The sequence below is a fragment of the Bombus affinis genome, chromosome 2, assembly GCF_024516045.1.
Source record: "Bombus affinis isolate iyBomAffi1 chromosome 2, iyBomAffi1.2, whole genome shotgun sequence".
In the NCBI taxonomy this organism is placed as follows: Eukaryota; Metazoa; Arthropoda; class Insecta; order Hymenoptera; family Apidae; genus Bombus; species Bombus affinis.
In genome coordinates, this window is record NC_066345.1 from 13,047,469 (window position 1) to 13,072,797 (window position 25,329).

At 34.7% G+C, this 25,329-nt stretch overlaps 1 protein-coding gene across 14 annotated transcripts in view; it reads left to right on the top strand.

The window, feature by feature from the left end:
• The window catches only part of LOC126926891 (uncharacterized), a 158,627-nt gene that overhangs the window by 103,480 nt on the left and 29,818 nt on the right, over window positions 1–25,329 (top strand). For 9 of the 14 annotated variants that reach the window (XM_050743247.1, XM_050743239.1, XM_050743241.1 and 6 more), the window contains 9 exons: window positions 4–61; window positions 3,217–3,353; window positions 3,760–4,197; window positions 5,520–5,742; window positions 6,476–6,878; window positions 7,613–7,754; window positions 8,698–8,875; window positions 9,317–9,521; window positions 9,625–9,736. In XM_050743247.1, the coding sequence (XP_050599204.1) occupies window positions 27–61; window positions 3,217–3,353; window positions 3,760–4,197; window positions 5,520–5,742; window positions 6,476–6,878; window positions 7,613–7,754; window positions 8,698–8,875; window positions 9,317–9,521; window positions 9,625–9,736 (1,873 nt within the window). In that variant the 5' untranslated portion in view covers window positions 4–26. The remainder of the gene's footprint in view (window positions 1–3; window positions 62–3,216; window positions 3,354–3,759; window positions 4,198–5,519; window positions 5,743–6,475; window positions 6,879–7,612; window positions 7,755–8,697; window positions 8,876–9,316; window positions 9,522–9,624; window positions 9,737–25,329) is intronic. The other 5 variants (XM_050743254.1, XM_050743260.1, XM_050743258.1 and 2 more) reach the window with 1 other exon arrangement.

Here is a 25,329-nt window from a genome sequence, read left to right on the forward strand (position 1 = left end):
CAGGTCGGCCAGATCCTTGCCATGCGATGTCGTTGCAGAACCCCAGACTTCGACATTACAGGTCGAATCGTCAGACCAGATACTGAATTTAATACAGATTTGTTCTCATTTTTGAGGATCGTTTTCTGACAGTTTTATTAATACGCTGATCGATACGAGGGCAGACACGCGGCTATATTTTATATATTTCGCTCTTTCTCTATCTTTCTCTATCTTTCTCTTTCATTTCCTTTTCTTCTGTATAGTATTTTAATAAACGTGCACAGGATGCGGTACAGATAGAGCGATTTTTTCCAGGTACAATTAAGGGGAAAATCTGTAAACTGTACTGTAGAAGAAATTGTGTTTAACGTCTTAGACTTGCATCGCATAAAAATATGATTCAGTCTGACTTATGTCGTTATTTTCACTTAAAAAATTCATTTCAAAGATTATTCTTTCGTGAATGGTTCTGAGTAAAATGCACTTTGTCCGAGGCATGAAATTTTACAAATCGAAGGTTTTTAGCATTGAAAAATTCTCTTCCATATCAATGACAGTTTTGGCAATGAAATTTAAGAAATTTTATAAATTATAAATCCTCTGATTTTTTTTCTTTGACAAAGAAATTGTAGAATCGTAGGAAAAAAGTTGTAACTTGTCAATTTATTAATATTATTACTGGTATCACTAGTTGTTCGATATTATTTTATATTATTGTTCAATAAAATGAAAACCTGATAAAAAATCGGTAGGATATTCTTGGAAATTGTATAAAATGCTTGAGAGAATATCCCGTTTGCATGGAGATCGTGCAACATTTTCTAAATCCGATAACGTACTTACTTTAGCGGGCTTATAGAATGCTCACAGAATGGTTATGACAAGCTTTGGTGCAAGTTAAAAGAGAACAATAGCAAAATGTGCTCAACTCCAGAATTCTATAATACAGAAAACTTTGACGTAAAAGCAGTTTTTTCTTTGTTTTCCAAAGATTCTTTCAATTCCATCAAACAACTAAGAGCGTAAAAAGAAAAATTCACTCTCCGTCTCGAAATAGTTCAATATCCACTTGAACGTATTCACACGATGACAAACGTTCAAAATTACTAGAGTTCCTTTGTATAATTTTCCGATTAACGATATTAGTGACAATTCATAGATTATACATTTTTTTTTTTTTTGTAATTCCATCAAAATTACCAGAAAATCAGATTAGTTTCAATTACAGTAACTTACTTGAAAAGCTACATTTGTTTTATTACAAATCTTGTTGCTGTTACATGAAGAAATTTATTAATACTAATCATTTATAATCCGTGATTATTAAAATTTCATCAATAATATTAGTTCAACTGTACCTGCAAGAGGATCTAGAGTATAAAAAAAATCTATGAAGGCATAAATTTCCATGTTACGAACTTCACTGCAAACGTCACATTAAATTAGAAGGATTGCGATATCTCCAATGACTAAAATACTTTCTGTCAGTAATAATGAACTCCTCTTTTTATTTTCGATCATTTTGGTAACTTTTTAAGCCTTCGAATCTTCTTCTTACGATCACTGTAAACTTTCATAAATCAACTACAATATATAAATATAAGATAAAATAGATTATTGTAATACGATTTTTGAAATGAATATATCTTTTTTTTTTTAGTTAGAACTGCATCGCAAATTGAACGATACTCAGTAACCTCAGTAATTAGCTATTGTCTATTTTCGCCATTTTCAACACGGTTTTCCTCAAAAATATATTACATGTTTTCAACTTATTGTACCATCATGAATTGTTCTTTATCTGCTTAAAAATTTGTTCCACGACCTGTGCACGGACTAGATACAAGAGTACACATGTGCATAAAACGTCTACGATATATCTGGTTTCCGCTGCATCCACGCTTTTGGTATGACGCTGGCCGCGTGAACGCCAGCTCTGTAGCTACATATTTGCGTCACTGTACCTCCATATTGTTGGAGCGTTGCTCCATTTAGCGACCGTTTTCGTGGCACATCCGTAAACCGGGAGTATTTTTCAAAAGAAACGAGCAGGAGCGTGTCCCGCTGATTAAATCTGCTTTCAGACGCGCTGCTACTCGGATTTTCCGCTTTATGTTTATAACGTTGTTGTAAGTTACCACGTGCCAAGTATCGTAGAAGTATTATTTGTTGACCAGTAAGTAAGAGTCGGTCGAGCAGGAAGTTGATGGAGCTTGAAAGATGAATATTTTAATTTGAGGAATTTTCAGAGTTGTAAATTTTCTGCGAAACGAATGGCTATGTTTGTAGTTTATTTTAATTTGTTTGTTGCAATAGTGTTTTTATGTTTCTAAAATGAAACACGGAAAAATTTGTTCAACTCCGTAGATCCATTTGAGTCTGTAAAGTTTAAAAAAGAAAAACGCATCTTCAGTTTTCCTATCCGTTTTCTGATATAACTTCTTTGAAAAACTTCGATGCAGGGATGTGAAAGTAAGAACTTCGCCTCTTGAAACGACCTCGTGTGTGTGCTGTTTCAAGAGCTTTTTTCACGAAGCTACAACAATTGAAAGATCGATAATTTTTCGGGCAAAACTTAATGGACCCCCAATTTTGTGGCGTAGTGTATTTTATTTAAAATCCTTGAAATTTTATTTACATAAAATCCGAATAATATTCTATCTTAAAATTGTATTCAAGCCAAACAACTAATTACGTTCAATTTGTAAAGAACGCAAACAGTTTCGTCAAATGTAGAAATTGAAATATGCAAATGAAATATTAAACATGATGTTGATAAATCAACATTTATCAACGTTTTAAATTTATACTGTTCGAATCATTAGTCTAAAAATCAATGAAAAAAATTCCAATATAAAGGAAGAAACAAGAGGAATCTTTATCGATGTAAATTCCATCAACCTTCTGCGAGAACTTTCAGTAGTATCGTGAACGCAGTAGCTTGCTCGAAAAGTGAACTCGATTACGCTTCATCTTCGTTTCGTTCTCCTTTTCTGGTCGATAGAGACAGCGTCTCGCTACTTTTCAAGCATGAAAATGATCCTAGAAAGATCCACGTAGAGGGTAGCGAAGAAAACCACGATCTCGATCGAGTGTCACTTCACAAACGCTCTGTTGGCATGGCCTGGATTCACGTAAAACTCTATCGTTGAAACGTTGCACCCTTTCACATTCAGTTAATTCCGCCTATTCCCGACGAAATATCAGCGCTTATACGTGACATTTCGATTTCAGGACCATGACAGCGATCTGTTTCGTGTGTAACCTACCGATCCTGAGCCATCAGGTTGGCCTGGTATGGCAAGGAGGAAACGGCTGGGACGATCTAGTGCGGGAGCAGGTGGAGGAATCTACTTTGAGGCAACGTCTTGGTGGGTATTTGTCTCGCTGTCACAAGTCCTCTTAAGTTAATGTTCTCTTAAGTAACGTATTACGTTTGTTATTTTCGAAGATATTTGAACACCTCTTGAGGGTTTTATGGATTTTTTTTTAAGTAATTTCATTCCTTGAAATTCCTTAAAATAAAAATGTGAGAAATCTGTAACATTAAAACCCGCAATTTGCCTACAATACATACGTTTGCGTCGTTAGACCCAAGAAATTCTTCATAGCAAACTTTGCATCGCGATTCTTTCTTTCCCTGAAAAAAAAAAAAAAAAAAACAAAAAAGAACACGCACATACATTCATCATCGTACTTTCAAGAAAATAAATAAAAAATCCAATGAAATGAGACATAAAATATAAATACCTTATATATTTATTTGTCATCGTACAGGAACCGGGAGACGCGACTCAGCGACACAGATCACGTCCATATCGCCGCCGAATGAGCCACAGGAATCCTCCACGACGAATCAGCGTCGTCGAAGATCCAGCTTGGCGCAGTTGACGGACATTTTGCGGGAATGGAGCGGCGGTGGCGCTTCCGCAAAGAGCGAACGTGGAAATAAATTGTATCGTCGCGAAACATTGGCCGATATCGCGAAATCTTTGCCGTGGTCCAGACAGACGACCACGGATGCGAGCCATTTGGAAAGACTGCGCAAGAGACGCGAAAGCTCAGTCGATAGCGGGATTAGAAGCCAGGCGTCGACGAAATCGAGGAAAGATTCGACGATCAGCGAACTTAAGAACGATATTGCCAGGCTGTGGGGCAAGAAAGAGACTCCACAGGCGCAACCACCTCCTACGGTTATTTCGCCTACTTATCGAGGTTAGTTGGACGAATGTACCGTAATATTCGCTTTACCATACCGACCAAGTCTCAAGTCGTTATATTTCATAATTATTAGATCGTAGATTGTTGGACGTTTATAGAAAATTTGAAGATATAAAATTTACAATGCATATAATACGCAGATATATATGAAATATTTCAAATGGAATACTTATTATAACGTTTAGCGGATAAAACAAGCTTTTACCTAGTTTCCATGTAATTTATATTCAGAAAAATTTGAATGTTCATGAATATCCGCGATATAACGCCATATAGGTTCGACAGAACGAATGTATTATACGAATTTACAATTTTACTTCGATTAGGATGTAAGAACGTATACAAGTAACGTAAAATTGATTTATGAAATTCCGTTTGTTTTATCGTCAGTCTTCTACTTTTATATATAAGAATTTATCAGTTCTAGCGACTTGTATAATCTCACTAACTCGTAATATCGAATCAATTGTACAAAAGATGTTGAACAGATGGAGGAGATGTTGAAAATTTGAAAAGAGAATATTATTATAAATAAATAGACATTAAGGTGATAGTTATACATTATACACTATATAGAATTAGGTTGCCGTTATATAAATTGATTATGTGACGTTGAAAGTTGATGCGTCTAAAATCGTACGTTATCAATATTATGAATAACCCAATTTCGCGGATCATGTTGTGTGCATTAATAGAATAACCAAATACTGATCCCAAAGTATTGGTTATTGCTCAATCACGCGATTATTTGATACGCGCGTGCTATTTCCATAATGATATACGATATCAGCTTAATATTATAAAATCAATTATAATTTCTATCGCTACAAAAATGGAAAAAGTATTAGCTTGATGCAACTAATCGCTGATGTACGATTCTTTACCAAATAATTTGCTAAGATAATACATTACTGAATTGACTTATCGTTTAATTTGTTGGTTCCACTGATCAAATAGAGATGTCGAACTTTTAATTTGTAGAAGTTATTCGTGAAACTTTATTCGTTTTGCTGATCCTATTATGCAAGAGAATTTATTAGTACTAATAATTTGTGAATTTTTATTCCCAACATTTCACTGATAATATTAATTCAAATACCAGATGTGTGCAATTGTGCTGGTATAAATAAATGACGTATAATAAAATAATAGTTTTTCAATTCATTAATAAATGAAAACAATAGAGTTCTTATAATATTAAAATCTTTATAGAACATTGTTTTAAAACACAAAATTTTACCCAATATAAAATCAATGATAAAGCTATTTAATTTTGAAAACTCTTTTAATAGTCGAATAATTAAAATATTTTTCAGGCTCCAGTGATCCGAGAGGTTCCCGACGCGGTTCCGGTGAGAGTGGAAGAACCAAAAGCCAAGGAGAGCGAAAGCATACTTGCAGTCGTCACAGACGCAGACAGTCGCAGCAATCACAGCAATCGGTGGACAGTAGTAGCGGCATGATGCCCACGAAATATTATAGAAGCGATCAAAGACCGAGCGCTTCCAGCACTGACAGCGCAGCCAGCAATGCTGTCAGGTACATAACGTCCACCTAACAGTCTCTGGTTTCGATTGTGACGCGTATACGCGAACTTGTCTCTGCTGGGGGCAATTCTGGAGGAGGGAATTTAATTACCTTGTTGCTGATTCCGAATAATCTCCTGTAGAGTAGAGGAAACGATTAACTTTGAATGCTACTGACATGTTATGTACGTGAGTCAGGTTGATTCTAGATATAGATTACTTTGAAAATAATTATTATATAATTGTAGTAAAACGTAGAATCTTTGCCTGAGGAATTGAAAGTTCATTATTAACAAGAAAATTGCAAGACAAATTCTTAGAGTATTCTTTTTTTATCATATAATACAAAGATATATTCTGTTATTCTATCGCATGTAATGGTAATATATTCTAGTCTTTTTATAATATGCGGTATTTATATGAATCGACTTGGAATGAAGTCTTTATTCATAAATTCAAATAAATTCAATTTAATTTAAATAGCGCGATTAGTCTGAACGACGCTTAAACCTTATAATTTCAGGAGTCTGCATCATTCTGGGTATCCACTTTCCATTTCGGTATTCATTAAAAGTCAAATTATTTACAAGAAATTTCAAGTGAAGTAATTTACACGAATATTTTTATGGATTGAAGAATTATTGTTGATGAACTTAAATTATTTCAATTCTAATAACTTGAGAAATCTAAATGAAACTTAAACACAAAAATTTCACAAATCTAATAAAGTAACGTTCTGTAATCAGGGAACACCTGGAAGCGCGCAATTCCATGGATAAAAGCGACCGATCGAGCAGCATCGAAGGCAAGACACCCGTGACATCTAGTACTGAGTCGAAAACGTCGACCACTACTACAACAGTCTCGTCAACGATCGCTACAATAACGACCACGTCGGCTGCGTTAACCACGTCAACCTTAGATCCAAAGAGCGCCACAGAAAGCAGGAATCTAACTCTTGACTCATCAATCACACCCCCCACTATCGTGATGTCATCAGTGACACCACCAAGCGTTTCACCGACAGTTGGTAGTAACCTTCCGCTTCCCGGAACTTCCACTTCCGGTAGCTCCAGCCCTGTCGGTTCGCCAAATGTTAACACGCCAACGCATCCTTTGCTTAGCACTAGAAGAGACTCAACTACTCAGGTGAGGTATAGAAAAGTTTTGTTAACACGTAGGAAGGAAGTTTAAGAAAAATTTCTGAAACTTAGAATATTTTTATTAAGTCGTAATACAGAAATCAAATATCCGCTTTTATTGTACCATATTTTTAACTCTTTCTCTTTTTAATAAATATATTTATCTTTAGATATGTATCTTTATATATTATTTTAAGTTTGATAATTTTATTTTTAATAATTTAGAATTGTATCTTTTAACATCTTTATGTATAAATATATCTTCTCTATAGTTCAGTAAAATTTTTAGATGTTTAAAAATTGGATATTACGTACATTACAATTCAATAGCCTTGGTTTATCTACTATTTATTTAGTTATTTCATAATCCAATCTTCTATACGAAATAATGACGTGTCAAATATGGATAATACTGTTAGAAATTGTAAACTAAAAATAGAATTCGATAGAATTCACAGATCGTTCAAAGTCGAACATTTCATATGTTACTACCTAATAATAGAATATGCATTTATTAATCCAGTCGCATGCACAACATAATAACGTATGAAATATGTTCAATGCTGTCAGAAACCTCAAAATAAAATTATGTTTCAATCTTCCTTCTCTGACAGACGTATCCGTATTAAATGATACGTCACGTTAAATGAAATAATAGCAGACACGTCTAGTTAGACACAAAGTAGAAATAGAAACTAGATATTGAAACATTCTATTATTAAATTATCGATTCTGTTACAGTGCTATCAGAAGGGGAAGGAGCTTTCCCCAAACAAGGCGTCAAGATTAATACGACAATCAGCTGCTATAGACGAGTCGATGCCACCCGCACGGCATCGTCGCGGAAGTCAGCCAACTCTGTCACCGGATACTGACGAAGGAGGTACAATCATTAACATCAACCATTATCGACCACTTTCATCCTTCGCAAATGAAACTATCAATGTAACTTTAAATATAAATACACGTATCTATGTCCTAATTACAGTCTTTTAACACTACCTGTATCTCTCTCTTTGTGCACGATGTTTCATTTAACCCTGCTGCATTCTTCCAATCATTTTCGACCTAACTGTATTTTTACAAAATATCTCAAGTTTCAAATAAGTATGAACAAATTCTTCTTTATATGCATGATTTCTCGTTTCAATTTTCTGTTCTACATTTTCCTAAAACGTAACAAATCCTTTCTCAAATCTGTTTAATTAGGTTTCAAGATCGCACGTGCAGTGACCCGCATTAATATTCGACCACCACAGTGTGTTGTACTATACATTTCTTTGTAATGAATTATGTTCGGTAACGAGTTCATTACTCCTTGGTATATTAAGATGGATACTGTAGTTGATTAGTTTTTGATATATTAACATAAATATCGTAGTTGATAGAGAAATATATTTTACTTGTTTAACGTTCATACTTCTAAATAAAAAAGAAAATAAGCTAAATAATGCTCAAAATGTAATATTCGAATATTAATGACGAAGGCCGAAAATATCGTGAAGATTGTATTCTGTTATGTGTATTTATATTTTATATTTGTAAATATAGTGTTTGTTTGTTAAAATGAGAGAAAAATCGAAACACAAAACTTCACAGCAGGGTTGTAAAAATCATATCGTCTTTCCTCCACTTCCTGCTGTCGATAACTTCCACGTTTATCTTGTTCCTATCGTATTATTCGAAAAATCTAGATCTTCTTCATCTTTCTTCCTTCCATTATTTCTTCAATTTGTTCTTTCTTCTAACATAGTGTAAAATAAAATATAGTGTACAATTGTATAAGGATTAATAATAGGAGAGAATTTTGTGGGGGATGTTTGAAGGTCGGAGAGCTCGTAAAGATTCGTTAAGTCCGGATTCTGCTTCATATCCTCGGCGTCGGGACTCGAGGAGCCATCTGAGTCCAGACCGGGCTGTCGATAAAAGGGATATCAGTCCTATCAGAGAGAGATCTCAGCTGACAAGGCAGTCAATGTCTATGGCTGGTCGGTCGCCGCCCAGGTACCTGCATTTTATCGATTCTCGGTGGTTGCTACTAATGCGACTCTATCGATAGAGAACAGATTAGGAATTACAATTAGCAACGGAATTTAAAAGTGCGTCATTGGAAGCTTTGCTACATTTTTGTGAAGATAAAATACTACACTGCTTTTTTTTGCACTCTGTTTTCAGTTTGACATGATACTTTGAATACCATACTTAATTTAATGTATATAAATGTATTTTTGTCTTCATAATTTATCTCTTTTTCCAAGTTAAGAATGGTACAATTGAATAGAAAAAATTTCTTTTATATTTTTAAATTGTTCCATGTCTTATTTTTTCCTGTGGTTTTTCTTATGCAATTAAGTCGAAAATTTACATCTTATATCTTCAAATCGTTTTGTGACTTGTCTATGTTCTTAATATAAATTTAGTACGAATAAAAATTCTGCGTTGTAGGTCGCCAGATAGCTCCTCTTGTTCTTCGAGAGACCCGAGTCCCTGTGCTCGTGCACCGGGAAGCATACCACATGCTCCAATAGCTAGAAGGCAGTCGACAACAGACGAGATATTTATTGCTCGTGGATTTCGACGACAGAGTACCACAGAAGAAACAATAAGATGTCGAAATTTTAGAAGACAGAGCTCTCAAAGCGAAAAAATGGTTGGTTTTCTTATTAATTAATTAGCAAAATACTAAAGTTTCTGTTTTGTTTGGAAATTGAAGAATTGCTTTGACTTAATTACATATTCTTGATTTTTATTAGGTTCAAAGATATCAAGGACGAAGAGACAGCTCCACTCAAATCACTGATGGAACATTCGCTACGATGTCTGTCGAGACATCGAACACCTTTTTCGATAGCAGTACCCAGACTGGTGAGTCATAAATTTCATAATTGGGCAAATTGCAACACGTGAGAAGGAAACTTGAAACTTGTATCCTGAAATACGAAAAATATTTCTCTATATAAATCATATATAATAGAGTGATAATAAATGGTCTCTGTTGGCCAATATCATTTCAAATCTCCCGCTCCGCGTTAAGTAGTATCGTTTGTACATTGTCAGACGCAAACGTACCTTTAAAAGGTACCACTTATTACAAATGAAAATGTACAATTATTTTATCATGATATTTGTTGTTCCTAATGAAATCATTACTTTATTTATATATCACAAATCCTTTATTTTCACATTTATTTCTCTCGATCAAGCGTATTTATTTAGGACTTAAATTAAATAATTAGAAGATTTTGCTAAACCTTTAATTATGTACGACATCAATTTAATTAAAAGTATATTAATTATCCTACTTTCTACGTCAATTTCATTGCAATATCAAAATATATCCATATTAGCGATAAAGGATTTCCAAAATAATTTATTACTTCGACTTAAATACTATTATTTTTATCTTAATTACACAATCTCGAAATTTCTGCTTTAGTATTGCTCGGTGAAATTACTAATCACACATATATTAAGAATCCTCTCAAATCTCAATCGATGGGCAAATTTACAAAGGTACTATCAAAATTTAAATCTAAATCTGCCTTCTTATCTTCACATCTGGAGCTCCAACGTCCATCAGTTTCCCCCGCAATTCTATCCCAATGTTCGGAACCCATAGTGCTCATAAGGTTCACGAAAGACCCGCAGAAGATTCACGAAACCATGCACTAGCGCCAAAAAATCCGCTCAAATTTCGCGCCTTCGATATATCTCTGTAAAGCGGAATCGAGCGGCAGCATGCGCCTTGGCAACGGCGCGGCGTTCGCCGTGTTCAGCCGGCGTCGCGACGCCGTGCAGCGTCTCCGTGGACGCAAGCGTGATGCCAGCTACTCTAGTTCCAATGGAGTGACACTGGGTGCATGACAGTCGACAACCAGCCGAAGAGGAAACCAGCCTCGATGAGCTGCTGCTTGTCGAGCGTGTGCGTGTACTTCTCGCGTCGAGACGTGTTTCCTGGTTTCATCCTAGTGTCCTGAACGCTCAAACACCATCGTCGTATCAACGACATGCAAAAAGCTCTGTGACCCTTGTAACCATGCAATCCAACCGGACATAGTGATCGTGGATCGGCTTGTTGTCCAGATCGACGATCGAATAATTCAACATCCTTATACGCCTTCGAAGGATCAACATCTCCTGTGCCATCAAACTAACATCAAGGAAAAGGATGGATCAAGAATGATCGAGATTTTTCTGAATTATCTAGACACGAAGCTGTGTTTTCACTAAAAAGCATCGTGTGTTGACAAGCTTCTCTCAAGAGATCACCTGTTCATCTTTACGCTGTGTTTACTTTAACGACGAGTCTATTCCGACGTGAATAAAATTGTATTCTTATTAGAAAAGATCTAATTTTCTCGGAGGATCCAGCTGTTCTATTGACCGGACGAGAGCTTCGATTTTCCATTAGAAGGATGGGTGGTGCCCTTCAAACGATGATCGAGGAATCTTTCGAGGGATCGATCGACTGATCAGATCCCTTAAAAGCATGTCCAGTCGCAGGACTTGCCCTGGATATCGTTGTCCTTGGCAAAGCTAATTTCAACTGACCCAGTACCTGACTAGTGACAGGACGCAACCACTTGTGGCGGTGTGTGGCGGATATCGCGTATCACGAACACTTGAAAGCCGGCTAGCGTACTTGCATATGGCATTTGGTTCCTTTAAATACGTTTTTGGGGGGGATAGAAATAATTTCGAAGGACTGTTAGATGGTTAAAAGCAGATTCTTTGGTCAGTGGTGCGCGCGTTCGATGTTTGCTTGCGTTCGCGGTGTACTCTTGTGACATGTGACGCGAAGACAAGGTGTGCAACGAGTGTGATGGGAAAAAGGACTCGTCATAATGAAAGAGGATTCCGTTTGGCCAGCGACGGGATGAGGTTGCCGCTTTTCGTCGAGTTGACGCTCCGTCGGAGGTAGGATCACTCGTCGTGTCATTGGACACGATGTATATATCATATTATTTACTATACCTTTGCTGTTCTTTAACTTTTATGCTGCGTAGTTCATTCGTTAAAGTATTTTTTAAAAGAATTAATTCCAGAGGATAGGAAAAAATTGGTTGATTCTTAAGATATTTTTGCTTTTTTCCTATTTGCATCAATTTATATACTAGTGTTTATAAGTATTTGGACAAATTGGAAGAAAACGTGTCTTAACTATCTCTTTAAGAAATCTACCACAAACAGTAGTACAATTAAACGCATGACTCAACGATGTACCCACCTGTTTTAGGTATCACTGTTTGAACTAATCACCATGGCCTTTTAACTATATATTCTGATACAAAAAGCTATATATAACAATGATAATGTTATGCTAATGTTGAAAAACTAAAGGAGAACCTATTTTTAATCTTATTTATTGTTTATAAATTAAAGGATTTAAAAATGAGGGAGTTGCCCATGACCAACAAGAAAATTCGACAAAGTTTAATAATCATGACAAACTATATGTAATATTCTATTACGTATAGCTGTAATGATCATATATAATAAAATTAGTATAGACACGTTCTATTCGGACATTTTTTAGAGTAGATTTTTGCCAAATTCCATGTTAAAGAATAATAAATTTCAGCGATACCAGAACTATAGCCGAATTCTGCAGCGCAAAGGTTAAATTAATCACATCCATTTCTCGTGCACTAATTCTCTTAATTTAGTCAATTTGTACTAACAGTACATGAATGTTACTAAGCTATATAAATTAAAGAGAAACTAATGGCTGAAAGCAATACTTACCATCTTCCTATAAGATCATCAAATAATAAATTTTAATTACTAATAATTACTCGCTCGTATATAAGCAATTCATCAATGTATTTACACATTTTCATCAAAATATTTAAATATTGGGAACTTAGTATACAAGAGAAGTCTAATCTATATCTTAAAAACTAGACACTTTTCTAAGAGTATTCTGTTATTTTAATTGAAAAATTTTATCATCGCTTGCTAATTTCATCTTTGTTCTATCTTTTGTAAATTCTATCGCTATCGCAAATACCAATATTTCATTGAATATTTAGTCCTTTTAAAATCAGATTTGTCACGTTACAGTGATAAATAATAATACAAAATGTATTCGTTATTGGTCAACACAAAATTCATAATTATATCGCTGTAACTAAATTACTGTATAAAATAGTGGTTTCTATCAAAACTATACTTCTATCAAAACTACCAAAACTATACGTTGAATAAATATGTGTTTATATGTCGATTCGACAAGAAGGTATTATAATATTGCTTTTGACCACTAATTTCCCCAATGGAAATTAATATTCATACATTTCAATAACACTCATATATTATTGACGTACAGTTAAAAAAAAAAGTACAGTGGCTGTAAAAGGTATTTTTACACGTTATATATTACGTGGACCTTATTAATTACCTAATCAATTAGTACCTAAATGCTTCAACAAATACAACGGTGTAAAAATGCTTTTCGCAGCCATTGTAAATCATCTGAAGTGTTATAGACTAATGACCGATAATTATAACATATATTTTTATGTCTATCGTTTCTTTTTCCTTTGTCAAGTAGTTTACATAGAAATGTCGATCGAATATTTACATCGGTGGTAAAACGTGCGGGAGAAATGCGTTTCGCGCGGCCGTTAAAAGAGCGGCGAGTATTTTCGTAGCACGGTTTTACGAGTCCCGTGATTAGCGGAGCGGAGAAACGCCGCTCGTTAGAATGCTTTCATTGTTGGAGCCACGTCAGAGGCTTCCTCCCGCGTGTTGAAAACACAACGCGTGCGTCCGTATGCATTATGACTGGCGTGGAACAGCTTTCGCAACGCGACTTTTATGGAAATTTTGTGATCAGCGTTGACAGGACGTTTCCATGAATCTCGCGATGTTTCGTTTACGCTCAGCTTTGATTAAATTCGAGGGAATTTCTAATTGCGATGCCGGACTCGTTTCTCGTCAGGTTTTTAATCTTCGTCTGCGAGAAATGCATTTAACCAGAGATTCTGATAAAACTTCCAGTAAAATTGCATATTCAAGGAAATATCCTTGCTTAAGGATTTATGAGAAATAAACGCGATTTCTAATTTTCAATTTCCAATTTTATGTTAATCTTGGGATTTAACAACATTTTGAAACGTATCAGAAAAAGGGAGCTTCAACAGCTACATTCTTCTTAATGGGTTTCGAAAGATATTCAAACGCTTGACTTCTATTTTTTAACGGAACTTCATATAGGTATAAATAATTCTATTTTATAAAATTATAGAAGTAAACAAATTCTATTTTACGTGGAATCATGGCAATAAATTGATTCTATTACATATAAAATTTACACATATAAGTTCTAAGTTATTTGTACAAAAATTTCGATTAATCTCTATGCGAATTCTCAGTATTAACAGAATTTCTATAGAAAATTATAATTACCTACCTAAAGGAATTTCATTATACCATCCTTTACGCGATTATTTCAAACATTTGTGCGATTTTTCATGTCATTAAATCGCAAAGAAACAGTCACCATTCCACATTATTAAATCTCTACACGAATGCTAACTTTTATCTTAACTTCTACATAAATTGTCTTCCTTTCATTGCACAATCATCTCCATCTCTCAATCCTTTCACAAAGAAAATTCCTTTACCCAATTTCTCCTTTTAAATGCCCACTCTACCATTCCTAAACTGCTTATCGATTAACCACCAATCTGTAAAATATTCGAGCGATCTTTCGTTTCATTAAATCGTCACGAGTTGCTGTTACAATAACCGTTCGTATTTATCATCGCCCCTTTATTCATAGCAATGACAAAAGGAACTTCTGTTCGTTAACGAGAACGAGAAGACGTTTCACGCGAAATTTGCAACGAAAATGTAAGTTTCATGCGATTCGTGTCGTCGCCAGCCAGAAGGCCGTTCATTACGTGAAAAGAAGAAGAAGAAGTCGGAATAACTCCGGGCCGGAAGTCGTTACAACGCTTCTTCTGGCGCTCCCTGTTGCGCCAACCTCGAGTTTTCATTCCGTCCCGTGAATACTGCTCCCCTGTGATTATCGTCGAACAAGAAATTCTTGCTACGAAACGCTTTCGACGAAAGTTCGTCGGCTACCGCTTCGTTGTATTCCTTTCTATAGCGCTTTGACAATGAGTTTCTACCTTCGTGAATTTAATTACCGCGCTGGATCTCGCTGGGAACGTTGGACAATTGTCAGAGACGTAGAATCTCTCACTTTGTAACAAATGGAAATATTTGTCTGCTGGTTTGTTAACTTCAAGGACGGTCCACTTTGGTTGATGGCTCGTTTCGAAGATCGTCGGACATATTTCTTTTTTATGTTTGAGAAATTTTGAGGATAACTTCAAATGCGATTAGAAATTTTTGCGGCGTCTAGAATTAGTATTTTATAACAAAATATATAGTGAGAATATAAAGAATTTAAGATATCAAGGATTCATATTTATCTGAAAAAAGAATTAAATATAATCTTGATAATATCTTATCTTATTAACATCTTATTAACAATATCGTGAAATTGTAAATCGTATATAATCCTGCCGATGTAAATCAAAACGCTTGTTCACGTTTGTACATTTTATTTTCATACAAATCACAGATTGACGTACAATTTGAACCATTTTGCCTTGAACCTTGTATTGCACGATATGAATTTTCTAAATTATAGTTTGCAAGATTCATTGTAAATTTCCAAATGATATTTCTCTCTTCTTTCTCCTTAATTAAGGTCAAAGTGAATAAATTGTGTTGCGTTTGAATAATATACGAGTTCATATACGTGTTTAAAGGATTTATTTTACGAGCCAACGTTTTTCTACCAGATTATTTTATGTTTAATGGGTATATATAGATTTATGTATACATTATATATTTAGTATGTGTTTATATATTTCATATACGTGTTTAAAGGATTTATTTTACGAACCAACGTTTTTCTACCAGATTATTTTATGTTCAACGGGTATATGTAGATTTATGTATACATTATATATTTAGTATGTGTAGATTTATCTCGTTAATCTAGGAAAAGTCAATTTCCGAAAATCCATCAGTCAGATCCACACAAAGAATTCACCCTTCACGCTACCTTTTAACAAACGTTTCCTTATCGAATAAACACGGGCTGACTCTCCACGTGGCGCATCCAGCGCACTTTCATTATCACAGCAGTTCATCGTTATTCCTCGTGACACTCTTGTCTCGAAGCCAACCTCTCCTCTCGGTCCATCGTCGATCTTCCATTCCATTCCACGCACCAAATAGAAAGAACACGAGAAAGAAGGAAAAGAAGAGGAAAAAAGGAATTGGCCTTAATTCATGAGCCGCAGACTAATGCAATCCTCCGGCAGTTCGCGGCTCCATTTCGAAATTGCGTTAGGGTTTGTTTCCGCATTCTCGTGTTGATTCTCAGAATAATAAGGTGAAACATACTCTCATCCGCCGTTCTCACTCTTCAGCCAATCCCATCGTTTCTCTTCCTTTCATGCGATAGACAATTTCTTTCTTTTGTATTATACTTCTCGCTTTTATTTTTCTGGCCCTCGATGGAAGAATAGGGGAAAGATAGTGTTGTGTTTTAACAAGTGACGGCCATAAGGCCGAAAAATTGTAGATATCATTTCTTTATATACATATATTCATGAAAATATGTTTTGCAGAAAATTGCACTGTTATTTTCCAACTGTGACCTTTCACGTGTGAGTTATAAAGGTGCTGTCACACAGCCACGTATTTGTATCAAAAAGTTGAACGAAATTATTTTTCTATGTACTGCGACTACGAAAGGTATTTGCCACGTGCCCTTGTTTTCCAGTGAAGCGTTTTCTCTACCAGGTTATATATTTCATTTTCATAATATCGAATTCTTGCGATCATATGACAACGCTAAATGACACGATATTTAATATGCTTGGACCTAGTTTGTTGACCTATGCTGATCTATGGAAGAATACACAGGGTATCCTGGTGGTACAATCGGGCACGGGATGATTCTACGTTAGAGAATAAGTCGAAGACATAGAATAACATTTTTTCGTATAACGCTTCATTTCCGAGAGAATCGATTTTGAAAATTTGTCAAGTATATTTAAACTTGGCTATGTACCGACTATGAGTGAACAATCAACAGGAGGTTGCGCTACATGCGAAGAATGTGAAATAAAATTTTCCCATTTAAGGCCTCATTGTCAAGCAAATAAAGTTTGAATATGTTTAGTTTAAGAACTGGTCTACTGCACACGCGTGATGCATTTTGAAATTTATTTTTCTCGAAAACAAAACATCTTGGAAAAAATATTTATTCTACATTTTCGACTTATTTTCGCCTGCAGTTTAACCTTCTGACGATTATTTATTTCTATTCAGTTAATTGTCAAAGTTTAAGTATACTTTGTCAATTTTCAGTCTCGATTTTCTCGGAAACGATGCGTCACATAAACAAAATTCATCTTACGTCTTCAATTTCTTTTTTTTACATAGAATTATTCCCCATCTGGTTGTATCGCTGGTTACTAGAAATCCTATTGTATCGTAAAATTTAGAATCCAAAAAATATCTGAAATATCGAAAACGCTCGTTATAACATTTAGAGAGCAAAACAAATCCATATCTAAATTCCATTTCTTCGAATTCTATTTCTTCATAAAAACGTGAATTTGCATAAACATCCAAATCTAATTGTCACATCTCGTAACATAAGTTTTAAATTGTCAGACAAGCTTACGATATGTCACTTATCAACATTTAACGATGAAACAGGAGAAAGATACAAATCGAAGGAGGTAGAAGAACAAGAATATGATATCGAGGGAAAAAGTTAGAGGAAAAAATGGGAAAAAGAAAGGAAAAGTCGCAGAGCTAGCAGGTCGATCGGTCGGTTCGTTTCCTTGTCTGGACCATTTGTAGTAGACTGGCAGAGTACAATGGCAGCATTAGATGGAAGACGATGGACCGCGATGGACGAAGGAAGAGAAATTGCGCCCGACGAATGGAAATTCAATCGAACGGCCTGATCGCATTATTCCCTAATCTAACCTCTTCCTCCTGCCGCTTGTCACGCCAGCTTGATGGGCTTTTAATCGAAAAATGTTAATCGACCGAAGGGTGGATGGACTTGCGAGTTTCTTCGTGTGCGTATTTTGACAAGTTTGTTTAAGATTTATATTAATTTCAAAGGTAGATTGGAAGATGTTTTGCGATTAGATGATTTTATAGAGTTGGAAAGTTCAATGTTATTGTACGATTTGTTCTGATTAAAGCAAAAATTCAGCAAGTAGAAGAAAAATATAAAATACGAAGTACTAAATGTCGTGTGATTGTTAGTTTTAAATAATGTCTCGTGTATTTGTTAGAAATGATTCGATATCGTTAATCTCTCTTTTTTTTTTTAAATCAATAATCTAATTAAAAAATTTGAGATCAAACTACAGCTCTATTGAAGTCTTTTCGTAACTACTGTATTTATTTTTTATGATACAATCTGAATAATCCTGGAATTCTTGGAAACTAATACTCCTAATGGATGATTGCATATGATGGAAAATTTCCTTTTTGTTTGAATTAATCATAATCCTTCGAATAATGATAAATGATAGGATGCATAGGTCGACGACTAAAATATTGAGTCCTACTACTTGCCGACGTTGACTTTTACTACTTCAGTGGCGGTTCATCTTTATAGAATTTGCGAATGGAAGTTATCACGAATACATGATATATTGGTTACTCGGAATATACGTGATCAAATTATGGTGGTCATGTACGATATTGATGTTTATTGTAATTTAAGCGAAAGTTTCTTGAGAGAATGGTGAGAATGAAATGGTCGCGTAATGTATCGAGTTTTACTACTGAAAGTCATGAAGTTTTACTTCTGTTTACATAAATTGATTGATACCATGATTATTACAGAGTGTTTCCGTAATCGTGATACAACCGGAAAGAAGGAAATTTCTCATGTAAAAGTAAGTGAAAAATATAGAATAAAACTTTTTCATGTAGAGCTCCGTTTTCGAGAAAATTGAGTTTGAGTCCTTGATAAGTAGGTGTCAACTAACTGCAATCTTGCTTGGCGAATCTTATCCCATCTTCCATATCCTATATCTTACATCCCACATCTTATATCATGTATCCCACAATTAATACTTCGTCTTCATATACTCTTCTTCACATTCTATACTCCACATTTCGTATCTCTAGCCCGTGTCTTTCATTCTAATTTCAACAGCGTGTATGTCCATTTCATATTTTATATTTCATATTTCCATATCCTTATCCTACAGCACATTTTCCATATGCCCTTTCCCACATCTTGTGCCCAATATTTATTGGACCATATCCTACACCCCGTGTATCCTACTCTATATTCCATATCCTACACCTTATTTCCTTTTTCGCTAAAACCATTTCCTATATCCTGTATCCTGAAACATTGTAAATTACAAATAAGCGAGAACATAACAACATATCTTTAAGCAGAAAAATAATTTTTTTACTCGCGAAACGTAATATGCCTCCAAATTGCACAAAAAATTGTGCAGAAACTCCCATGAATGAAGACAAATGAAATTCGTTATCCCATAAAATGAGGCTCGTTATCCACGTTCAGAATAAAAGGGACATGTGGATATCACTTTGTGAAATCGATATGTTCAAAAATGAATTTCCCTTTCATTTTTCGAACATGCAATATCTTGATACAATATCTTTCGAAAAGAAGTAATTGTATAACATTGAAAGGGGTGTGAAAATCGGCTTGTAGAGAACTTTTGCAACTTATGAAATTACAAGATGAAAAGTGTAGCTAGGCTTTATTGAATAAAAGTACAGCATCGATATCAAACGCGAAAATGAAACTTCTTGATCGAGCAAGAAGTTTTCGAAATACAGTAACTAAAGTGAAGTTGATCGGTATCGATACTGAGTTATTGCAAACTGCTAATTATTAGATCTTCATCCGGCTATCGATGAATCTTGCATCCGAAAATTTTATATTTAACATGTTTTTATTTTATTACCGGTAAGTTTAATTTCGCCTATAAAATTCAAAGTTATTTCATGCGTTGTCATGGAAAATCAATTTAGATTAAAATTCTAAATATTTCTTCAATTAAACTTTAATTCTTTTCACTCGTCATTTAAAAATTTGTATTTGCGCCATAAGAGTAATATAACAATTATTACAAAACTCAAAGAGAATTTGTAAAACTTTGAAAAAAGAATTAAAAGATATGACTTTTGAAGAAAAATCTCAATGAACAGACGAATGTCGTTTCCATCGATTCGATGATCGGCAAATCTGTAATAAGTGACTTCGTGGTGTTACGATTTCTTCTTTTTCCCCTTTTCTTCTTTTGTTCGTGAGAATCGTCAAGGAATTCTAGCCGTAATAACTGCCTGAGAAATAATTATCATTTTAACAGGACGTGACCGTAATCGCCAGCGTCCCGCGATTCCAGGAATTTCATTAGTTTCGATAAATTCAGTCCGTCTAGCCTCGATTGTCTTTCGTCATTAATTTCCGACAACGCAGCCGCATTCATTACTAATTCCTATCTAACACGCCAACTCAATTCGCCCACGATCGATCGATAGTCCGATCATCATTAGAAACGTTTTAATTACCAAGCTCTTTGTTCCCCTTCTTTATTTTTCTTTAAGATTGCTACAAATTTCATGCATTTTTTCTTCATCTAGAAAATAAAATAAAAGACGATTTACTAACTCTAACGAAGATCATTTCTACGTTGTATTATGTTGTAATGAAAGTTAAGTTTCACGTTATGAATTATTTTGTAACGATACGTGATTTGTGCTTGAAATACCGAATTTCTTAAGTGTCCATAAAATTAAATAAATCAGAATGGATTGTGTATTTATATTAATTTCATGTATATTCGTGCATTGGTGCATTTTAAATGCGAAATTGTATCTTCTCTTTGAATTACACTACAAATAAATATTAAGATGCTTATGTCTTAAAACTATTAATTTTAGGTCATTCTGAATACTTTGCGTAGTCAGTGCAAAAATGTAATTAATATAATGTAACAGTTTTATTTCACATAATTAGTACAGTGTAATGTAATTACATAGTTATTATATAGTATAATATATTTTAATTAATATGTGTATAATACAGTTAATAAATCATTAAGATTACACAATTCTAATTTTCTTGAGTCACTGAATCGAATTGTACGGCGTACAATTCCATATAATCGAAGAATCACGAAAATTAATTTTTTATTTTTCTTTGTTAACTTTCGATCTTCCCAAGTTAATTCTTCTAAAGCCTAAATACTTCGACCATACGTTGACCATTCTAGTTTTCTTTCTGTTCTGATGGAAAAATTCGAAACCTGTTGCGGTACGACCCCAAGAACTCTATTCTCCGCTGGCTTGCGCTCTTAACACGTTTTCCCTAGAGCAGAAAGTAATAGGGTTTCCTTATTCTTCGAGACGCAATTTGCGCCTTGGTAGAGCTCTATAAAGGCTTGTTTCTCGAGATTTATGGCCTTGACAAGTGTCCATCGTCCTTTCGAAACCATAATGAAATCGTAATGTATCTAGATATTCCAGCCTTTCATCGTTTCATTGTTATTATTAAATTACGTCTATAGACACTCGTATTTTTAATTCTTCAATTTTTTAATCTTCGGTTCTTCTTCGGCAATGAAGAAAACACAGATAAAAGGTTGACCTACATTTTAATCATTGTGTATAGGTAAAAGAATCGTTTGTTACCGTGAATCTATCATAGTAATCTTCGTCTTTTCCTATTTTTAATCAGCATCGTTAATCAGCAGACTGTAGATTTTTACGCGTTTATGAGAAACTTGAAAGTGCAAGATTATAGCGCAGAATGCACGTAATACGGAAAGACATAAAATACCCAAATTATAGTACTTTTTATAATACTTGCTATAATGGAATATCAATTTGCATAAAATTCCATGCTCTATTAATCGATAATTCAGTATGGTTCCTACGTGATATTTGAAGAATAAAGCTGGAGGCAGTGCGTGCGTTCGTTCGACGAGTTAGATGGGTTACTTAAAACTGTATGTGTACATCGGTGTGCGAGGGAGTGACCGTACTTAAGGAACGAAATAGCGAGGGATGGTATGGTTTAGAAGATAGAGGAAAGAGGGTCTTCGAAGTTGAGTTGAGAAAAGAGAATCGAGCAGTGGAATCGTAGAGGCACGCTCGAAGTAGAGGAATTTAGTAGTCTTAGGGCGAGGAATTTAAAAAAAAAAAAAAAAAGACCGAGCCGAGGAGAATTTTTTGGAGGAGAGTTTCAAACGAAATTCGAGGAACAGCTTACGAGATAGGGAGTTCGAAAGGTCGTGGAAAGATAGAAGAAACGAAGATCAGAAGGAAAAATGATGGAAGGAGTTTCGGCGAATTTGAAGAAAAATTCCTGACATTTGTTGGGACTAAATTTACAGAGAAAATTGTGGAAAAAGGAGGGCAAAAAGTGAAAGAGGAAGTGTTCGGCGAGAATTACATACTTGAAGCAATCGATAAGGAATATCCATAGCAGAGACCTATCAAAATTCTAAACTTGCTATATTTATGAAGTTGATAACATCTAATTAAGTTTATTTTATAGGGGCAGTTTCTTTGGAAGTTGTAGTTATAGTTTCGAAGAAAATTTATATCAATTTATCAGAATTATCAGAGACGTGCATCTTCTGTCGAAATGTTATTTGAACCACAGATAAGCGAAATTGTTTTAATAGCAAAATTAAAAATGTTCAGCAAATAGGGTTAATAAAGTTTCTGGTGATGATTAACCGAATAGTTTACAATTGTAAGTCACATGATATGATTTGTTGAAAATGACCGTAATATACATATAATTGACATAGAGACGTAATATGACAGGGTGTATTAAATATTAGCAATTGCATTTCGATGTTACAAATTGAATTCTCTTGGTTGATGTATCACGTGCAATCTACATATAGAAATAATGCTACTGCATGATGATAACCTAGACGCAGTGGAAATAGAGAGAAGTTAAAAATCGACACAGTAAGTGTTTGGATGGTGAGCGAAATTTAGTAGAAAGTGAGATTTTGAAGAGTTCTGCAAACTAGAGGAACGTAGGCAAGATTCAGGAAACGCGAGAAGAATGTGGGGATAAATTAAAGATTACTGATAATTAGTTTGCTAGGCTGTTAAAAAATTTCAATTATTTCATTATCTCAATTATGTGCTGTTTAAGTTATTTATGGAAATTATTAATTTATGAGACTTTTAGAAATTTTTCATTATCTTGTTATATAAGTTATTTATTCTTCAAGTTACTTATAGGAGTAATTTGGATATATAGAAGTTTGATAAGTTTCTTTGATCATTTTACATTATTTCATTACGTATTATTTTTTTCATAAGTTCGAATGATTAGTTCACTATTGTTGTAAACTTTAAGTTTCGATTACGTAATGGTTTTATAACGATCATTTGCTTGCCTCGGTTGTGTAACCAAACAAGACTTAAGCATTATATAAATGAAATATTTATGGAATGGTTATTTAAATAATATATCATTTTATTACAGTAAATTCATTTTGCAATAACCATGAGCTATTTATTTAAATATACAAATCATTTAATTACATAATTATCAAAGTAATAATTTGTCATTTTATATATGAATAAATATTTCCCAATTTTTCAAATAATTTTTTATTTTATCATATCAGTATCATCAACTGGGTCAGAAATACAGGTATTTTTACAGTTTAGATGTCACCATCGTGCAATATTCAGGGACGATAGACAACCCTAACAAATAAAAATTAACCTGCAACTGGAAAAGAAGAATTAGCTCTCAGTTGACGTGTATGCACTTTTGACAAAGCGTAAGCAGTTTATCTTGTCAGATTTCTGTTTCTATTCTATTTCTATTTCTATTACATTTTGATATTCGAAATTCGTATACTATCGAGCCTGACTAATTGCACTACTATATTTTTTTATATTTTTATTATTGGCTATACTTTTCCTATCAAGAGTACGCTATACAAATCACGCGAATTCGTGCGTAATCACCTTCCACGAATATTCTAATTGTCCCTTGCTTTCACCCGAATTTCACCAATACCAGGGAAAATCCAGCCGTTTCCCTTTTCACGCCGATCGCGATCCCTCGATACTTCTTCCCTTTTTACTTTCTTTTCTTTACGAGCCACGACAGAGATCCCGCTTTTAGACGACCGAGCCAGATAAGCCGGATGCTTGTTGGCTCGCACGAGGAGAGAAGCGGAGGTTAAAGCGCCGATAAACCGGGCTTACCGCGGTGACGCGCGTGCTTTTGCCTCGTAACTTCTTTTTCTCCATTTTCTCGTTTGCCATTCTGCACGAAGAATCGCGACCAAGCCTTGTCCACGTCGCAATTTCTCTGTAACTTGTAGCTTGCTGTTAACAGATTTTTGTAGAACATTTTCTAGAACAAGAGGCTTCGGTACCCTAGTAATTGAAAAGAAATTTATTGCACAGGTTCGTCGTCTACAGACATGAATAAAGGAATCCTTAAAATTGTCACTTGTGAATCCATGAATATTATTAGATTATCATATATGAAACGCTCATTTGAATGCTTTAGTTTTTCATGTACGATGCAATGTACATAACAACAAGTATATCATTTGCCTGCACTATATTTACACTACATTATTTAAGAAAATTGAACAACAATATTTTTATCATTTTCCACGTGTACTGATATTTCCCTTACATTTGCCATAAATAAATTTTTACACAAAACATTCTTTCATAATACTACCGGGATCGGCTCAAATATTATGGCGACTGTATATTCACTATAATCCTAAAAATGAAACTATAACGTTCCACTTATATTAATCTTTCTTTTACATTTACTTCACCTTCTTCCCTATATTCCGGCAAACTAATAAACGCAAACTTAAATACCGCAACGCGTTGCCCTGAGATCCATAAACGAAAGGACGCAAACAATTTTGCAAGAGCAATATTAAAATTGTCCTGGCTCGTCTCCCCACGGATCTTTCGTTGAATTACGCTTTATTATCCCTGGCGGGAATCTTAATTAATCGGGCTTTATCGCGCGCCTTTTACAAGTTCCGAACTTTATCTCGTTTATCGCGTCGCGAATCAGCACGTAAAGTTCACTTCCTGTTTAGGAGAACGTTAACCCTTCAACTAGCTACAGTGTTGATAATGTAGTGGTGTGTGGCGTGTGTTTCGTGTTTCTACGAAGATACGAGATTGTAGGCGTAGAAGAGACGAAGAGACAGGCTCGTGGGATATTTCATTTTGTTCTAATAGTCGTATCGATTAAATTTGGGGATTAGACTCGAGCTTCTCGGGAGCTCTGCATCAACGATTTCCTGTCCCAGCTAGCGCACTTCTTCCAGTTCGGGGCAAATGTTTCCCGTTTCGCGCAATTTCTTCTCGTGGGTGATATAATT